A 7,183-nucleotide genomic window follows, 5' to 3' on the forward strand; every position below is an offset into this window, starting at 1 on the left:
CGAATGTCATTACATACCTATAATCAAATTTGCATAAAAGAATCGTTCAATCCAATAAATTGACGATATCTTCTAACAAAACGTTTTACCAAATGCACCACAGTGGAGGTAAATTCAATATAATTTAAATTGCTGCACTTTCATTGCTCTCCTTTGTACGCTAGTACCGATTAGTCTCTTATCTGTGGAGCAAAATTTGTTATTCATGAGCGAACGAACCCAAATCTGACCCGACCCATCAGCCTTCAGGGAGGGTTGAAGACGGTACAACATTTAACTTCGTTAGAAATCCAACTGAAGCAGACCCACGTGAGCCCGATAGAATAGTAAACTTCAAGCTACGCTCAGAGCCGGGAGTCCCTCTTATGTACACTAACCTGACGACGAAGACGACTCTTGCTGTTCTTGCGCATCTTCCGTGGTTACTTCGGTGTCGTTTCCGTTTTGCTGGCCTCCCACCTGTATCTCCATGCCGGGTGCTTCCGCCTCGTTACCTCTCGTGCTGCCGGAAGTGCCACTATTAATCTCCTCCATTACGACAATCATGTTGCCGCTGTGGCCTTCTCTCCTAACACAAAACCCCCTTTAGAGAATAACTTGTTTCGGGATAAACTTTTCCTTTTTGACACTGAACAACTTTGCACGTTAAACACTTTCTCACCCCCAGTCGAGTGTTGTTGAAGTAGAACTGCTTCCTAGTGTCGAAAAACAACCTCTTCTTCGGCGCTCGTAACAAGGAAATCAGGATGGAGAGGATCAATTAGGAAATTACTCCTCTGGAACGCACCGCGTTCGTCGTGGGTAGTTTTGTTGCTACCTTTGTTGTTATGCACTTTACAAAGTGGGTCAATTACGATAACCGTACTGCTATTTTACTCTTCCTCTCACCTCGATCGCTTTATCATATATCACACTAAGCTTTCGAGACCATTTTGTATTACTATAGCACCATCATCATCATTATCATCATCATTATCATCATCATTATCATCATCATTAACAGTAACAATAAAATGGCCAGCCCTGGAAGTCAATATTTTGCTACTCTGATTTGGCTGAGGCAGGCCTTTTTTCTGTGCAGCGTTCTCAATCGACGTACCTTTTTTTTGCTTTGCTACGTTACCTATCGAGATGTTTCCGATAGTGTAATCAGTCAGCGGGCGCGTGGCGTGCCACATCATTGAAGGTGTTCCCGGATGTTGCGAGGGATACGATTTTGTATTAGGATAAAGCAATTAATTTACTCTATGGTCAGTATGCGATTGAAAGAGCGCTCAGAATCAATTTGTACGTTACTCGTTTTAATCGGATTTGAAGCCTACTTTTTTGGTTATCTGTTGCTTCTTCGTCAACAAGTTGCTTGAAAGCGTTCGGCAAAATTGATTGTAATTGAATTTGGCTGTCTCCAGAGTTGACTCTGCCTCTCGTTCTTTTTTGCTACGCGGCACTCAACTTAAATTGAGAATCACTTTCGTTGATTTGGTTCATTGAAAGTGGCTTTCTATAAAGTTCTCTTGTTTTTCAGCGAATGTTGTGAGCTTGGGAATTTAGGTAACATTTTTACTAATTTGCAATTTTATTGTTTCATCGGTAACTGGAAAAAATTCTGAAGCCTAAGCTAAAAGAAATTTCATTTCAAAATTTAAAGTGCATCCTTCACAAAAAAAGTTTTTTTTTCTGGATTTATTCAACATAACAACATAACAACTGTATTAAAATATCAAAGTAGTCAACTGTAGGTCAATTGTCCATTTAAAAAAAGAAAATTACATTCCATTACAAAAACAGAAAAATTATTGTCAGCTTGTGAATGTTAAAATCACCATAATATTTAGAAATTGAACGGCATTTTACGTCACATCGCACGGGAAAAGGACTTGTGACGTAAATGGAGAAATTCTTTGAGTATCAAAATGAGCAACACAGAATATGGAAGTCTTTCGAGAGCTCAATTTATAGTGCAATTAGTAAAGTGTAGGCAGAAAAACATGAATCCTTTTCAAAAATACATCTCGACTTTTTTGAGAAAACAACTAAATTATCCATATCACCAAACTGACAAAATTTCATTGAAAACTGACAAGATGTTGCTCTAACTTTACAGAAAAGTTTGCGTGAAATTCTTGCTTTAATTATTGCATTTCAAATCAATTTGAACTCCCGAAAAGAGACAACATCTGGCAACACCTCAAATTCCAATCGGTTTCACGCTGTAGACAGCATGCTTCACTATCAACAGGTCACAACAAACAGCAAATAAATACTCGATCACACACGATTTCCGCTGCGGGTGTTCTTCGTCGCCATCATCGTCACTAATCGTAATGTTGTGACCCTTGTCCACTGGCTTGTTTCTCGCTTGTTTGCAGTGGTAATCTAGTCCAGGTATAACCTAAACAAACAAAACACAAGATTGCTTCCAACCGGTTACCCCTTCGTTTTCACGTGTGTATTATTATCGTAGAACATTCCAACATTGCAGACTACATGCTGCCACTAGCACTAGCAAAATATTGGACTTCGACTGCAACACGGGGAAAGGGGTAGAGAGAGAGAGGGGAGTTGGGTTCTTTATCACGTTGCTTTGTTGCTAACAAGACAACATAGTCTGAAAACACTACACCACTCGACGCTTTGACTAAGCCGCCGGCGACCGTGACAAACGGGCCACCCCAAAAACACACTCTAAGCGGAGCATTAGTGTATGATTTAACACCCTGCCGAACAACAACAACTGCGATAAACCTTTCGTCGGCAGGAGATTTGCGATTTCTCACGGAACAGCAGCTGTAGCCAATTCCGAAAAAGTAACGGGAATCCTTCGACAAATAACCATAACCGAAAGCCACACTGCACAGCTGTCAGCGAACAAATTCGAGCAAGTGATCCCACGGCAGCGCAAAAAAAAAAGCGTGGCAAGATTCCGTAGTTCACCAACTGTCAAATTGTGCATTCGATTCCAAATTAGGGTCGACACTCCTAATCTAATCGCGTCACCCGATACCAAATAGGATAAATTGCACCGTGCACCAACAGCAAAAACCGATAGAAATGAGAAAAAAAAAGAAAAAATAACGCACGTCGCGTATTCACACACGCCACGATTATGACGACGACTGCGACGGCCAACGACGACAAACTGGCGAGGCGACGACGACGACGACGACGACGACGACTACGAACGATCCAGCCTAGCATACGGCCAACGTCGAACTAGTTATTATTATGATTGTTTTGTTCAAGAACGAAAAAATCGCTCGTTTAAAATATGACTTCCCCAGGACCGATTACCGCCCTTCTTCGCCAGCCATCGATCGGTCCAACTGTTTTGGGTTCGGCCGCGGCTGTGAAAGCCTGCCAGCCATCCCCACCCCCTCTCAATCGAGTGATCCTTTTCATCAGACGCGACAACCCGTGCTGCGCGCACGGTAGATTCAAAATAATGGACTTTTGCCGAATACGTAAACTAATCACGGAAATCCGCTAGCTTCCCCACGTTCAAATTGTTCGCTTTTTTATCCTTATCTGACGCTAAGCGCCACTTAACGAAACAGAACCGACTAAAATTAGCCACCACACAACCATTTTGGCCGAAATTACACCAAACTCGCCGCACGATGCTCGTGCTCTAGTATGGTACATTTGTGCGAATCGTGTATCTACTAATACTGTGCTACTGCGCTTTTTTTGCCTTACAGGGCCTATACCACTACCGAGGCTAGTATTTAGTGCTGATTGGCCACCATGCAGCAACAGCTGGCATAATTCCGATTGCCGTGCAGCAAGCAATTCACATACATGACGACTAGCACAGTGGCAGCAAATTGGTTCAGAACTGCCGGTGTTGTCGTGGTCATCACATCATCGTCGTCGTTGTCGGCTACCCCCTTATCATCACATGTTCGCCACTCTCCCAGCTGTGCCAAGAGAGTCTACGTGCGTTTAGTGTCTCACAATGATATGCCAACCGGCGATCGATAAATGACGATCGAATCCGATTTCATTACATCGGATTAACAAATCTAATTCGGTGTCTCGGTGGTTCTGCGGTTAGCGGTGTCGTGTGATGCCGGTCGTCCGGTTAGTTCTCCCACACATATGGTAGCGATGATGGGTTCGATTTGGTATTGACACTGTGGTGAGAATTTTTCCCCGCAGAAGCGACTTAGGAAAAGAGATTTTTGCAAGAGCGAGCCTTTGTTATGTACAATAATTGTTCTGACACTTGTTTCTGTAATTTATACAAAAAAAAAAAAAAAAAAACAGTAGAAGAATAACAAAAATAATTATAAAATCAATCAAAAGTACCCAGACCAGTAAAACCATAAATAAAAAGAATCCCATCGAAATTCAGCCTGAAAGGGCTGAGAAACGCAATTTATGCTTTGAATGATTGAAAACACTTTTAAACGCCAGAAAAATAACACACTAGATTCCATAATGTACTCCGAAATGACTTCTTTCAAAAAAAATAGAGCCTCAATGTAAAAATTGTTGAAATTTTGCTCAAAATTTCTAAAGAGAGCTTCTGAAGTACAACAAAATTCATTTATCAAACGGTTGTGAACTCCTCGAAGAAACCAAATAAGATACGAAAAACAAAAAGGATTAAAAAGTTACTTCAATATGGCTGGAAGCTTCTGTAGAAGCTGGAAAGAAAAAATCTTTTACGAAAAATTGAAAAAAGTTGAGCTTAAATTTAAGCCGCCTTTAAAAAGTGAAAAAAGGAAAAATACACAAGTTAATGCGGAGAAACCGTCCCAGAAGAAGTCGACAGGGAAATAATTCTGTAGATATCTTTCAGTGACTATAAACACGTTTCTGAAAGTAAGACAGAATTGAAATTAAAAATGATATTATGAACTTCTAAACAAAAAAAATATTCAAATTTAGTCCAAAAATTAAAATTACTTTGTAAACAGTTGAGATCGAAAACGAAATAATAATAAAGTAATGAAATTCACTTACGATTTACAAAGAAAAGTCAATTGTCATTTCCCAAATTATACATATCAATTGTACATATTATAACATGCATAGGAAAGCAAATAAAAAAAATATGGCTCCTGACGTGGCCCCAAAAAGCATGAAAATAAATAATCTCAAACATATTTCCAACTTTTTGAAGTCAGAACGGCCAGAAAATTAGATGATCAATATTCAGGCAAAATACTTGAGAAATGCAAAACAGCTAAAAGGCCACAACATAAATTATTTTCAAATTGAAAAGAAAAACGAATGAGCAGAGGAACGCCCATGAAAACAGCTAGAAATTTGATCTCAAATTAGTATCTAATAAAACAAAATAGCAACTGTGAACCAGAAAAAAGGACTGAAAAAAACTATATTGATAGGATTAATCTGGCTTTCTCAGTCTTTTTGAAGATGTTATACGACAATCTGTTTAATTTGCCCGACGTTTCGGGCGTTTTTGGTGGCCTTTTCCAAAGGCAGCTTTATTTGATAGTGAAAATGCTTAGGGGCATAGTACAATACAAAGTGATGCAAGAGTCACTCACTTCAATTATGTCGTACTTGTCTGGATGGTTGTTCACCAACGGTCGTAAGTCCTGTAGTGCTGTCGTGTTGTCTAATGTTCGACGACGGTATATGATTTGGTAGGTTCTTCATTCGAAAACTGCTAACTTTGGTCACTGCAAAATCGGTCTTCTACTCCATATAACGTTCAGTTCAAAATGGTGCTTGAGTTTGATTATTGCGGTAGCGGTGAATGTTGTTTTTTAAAGAGTGTAAGATCTCGTAAATGTAGCTTGAAACATCTGAGAACACTTCGAAAGGATTAAAAGAATGAAAAATGTTTTCCGATTTCGCTTGAAATAGTTGTAAGACGTCTCTGAAGACTAGAAAAAGTCAACAATAGAAATAATGGCTGAAGACGCTTAAACCCTTTATAAGGCAGTGGCAACTATATTGCCACCAACAACTTTCGTTGTTTTCTGCTTGATAATTACGAGCTATGATCAGTGATCAGAAATAAACAATAAAATTTAATGACATTTTTTTAGCCTCGGCCCGTTAACGGGTTAATTGGCAGACAAAGTCAAATAAGCCAAATCACGCCAAAAGACCTAGAAATACGCCAAAATTTATTCCACCATTTTTTATTCGAATGAATTTTTGCACACGTATTTGCACACTGAACTGAAATTTTCACAGATGGAGAAATGTTTCAGACTAGAGAGTAACTTTCTAAAATGTTGTATGCTTTTCGGCAAAGTTGTTATTCAAATCATTGAAGCTCAGAAACCGTTGGTTTTACTGAGTGGAAAAACTTTGAATAAGCTTCTATCCGACACCACACCATTGCTCAGGGAAGGGTTCTGCCGAATGCCCAATCGTGTCCTATTAATCATCATCAATAGAAAAAATCATCGCAATTCTCCCACAGGAAACAAGGTGTCTCGTATCAGTACTTTATTCTGGCGAATTATTGTCGGAAAAATATACTATACCGAGCTATGCGACAGAAAGTTACATCGAATGAAACTTCGTGACAATACCTGGTTCTGGAAAAAAAACTGCTGGACGATTCAGTCGGAGTTTTGCATGGGGACTTTTCTAGACTGAACGGCGCAACGGTTTATTAAGACACGGCAAGCGGTATCGCTTAAAAAACTTCATCTTTCCCGTTGTTCTCTCTTTTTCTCACTCATCAATGCTCTTCTTCATTCATATCTCTACTACACACCGATCAAACAAACCGTTGTAGCTCTATAAATATTAGTAATCATCAATACCTTCCCAAAATAGCATTTTTCAATAGCTTCTCAAAAATGAGTCATGTTCCAAAAGATTAAACCAATAGCACAAAATGGCATCTTTTGCCTATAAAAACATTTTTGCAAAGTTTCAGCTAAATCAAAAAAGGTTGATTAAATTGGTTGTCCATTTTTTGTGAAATTGCTCAGTGAATACCCAAATTATCAGTCTAGATTGCTGGTTGCATTGTTTCAACGAGAGCGAGCAACCTTCTGAAAAACATTTTCAATACCAGTACAAATCAACATGACGAAACTTACACCAGTGGAAACTTTTTAAGTGTAGTAGTTTGGAGCTCCCAACTACATTGAAAAAACGCTAGAGCATGATTTGCGTTATGCCCAACACGCAATTATTGTACTGGTTCCAAACTACATCAATAATTGCGCTAAAACGCACAATT

The 7,183-nt window shown here is 39.2% G+C and overlaps 1 protein-coding gene across 7 annotated transcripts in view; it reads right to left on the reverse strand.

Moving 5' to 3' along the window:
* The window catches only part of LOC129723213 (high affinity cAMP-specific and IBMX-insensitive 3',5'-cyclic phosphodiesterase 8), a 202,008-nt gene extending 198,801 nt beyond the window's left edge, over window positions 1–3,207 (reverse strand). For 2 of the 7 annotated variants that reach the window (XM_055677284.1, XM_055677281.1), the window contains exon 1: window positions 378–1,583. Coding sequence is in view for 5 of the 7 variants with exons in the window: in XM_055677277.1 (XP_055533252.1) it covers window positions 378–546 (169 nt within the window). In the remaining 2 variants the exon portion in view is untranslated. Of the gene's footprint in view, window positions 1–377; window positions 1,586–2,276 lie in introns of those variants that run through there. The other 5 variants (XM_055677277.1, XM_055677276.1, XM_055677275.1 and 2 more) reach the window with 5 other exon arrangements.
* Window positions 3,208–7,183: the final 3,976 nt, after the last annotated feature.

The sequence above is a fragment of the Wyeomyia smithii genome, chromosome 2 (assembly GCF_029784165.1).
Source record: "Wyeomyia smithii strain HCP4-BCI-WySm-NY-G18 chromosome 2, ASM2978416v1, whole genome shotgun sequence".
Taxonomy (NCBI): domain Eukaryota; kingdom Metazoa; phylum Arthropoda; class Insecta; order Diptera; family Culicidae; genus Wyeomyia; species Wyeomyia smithii.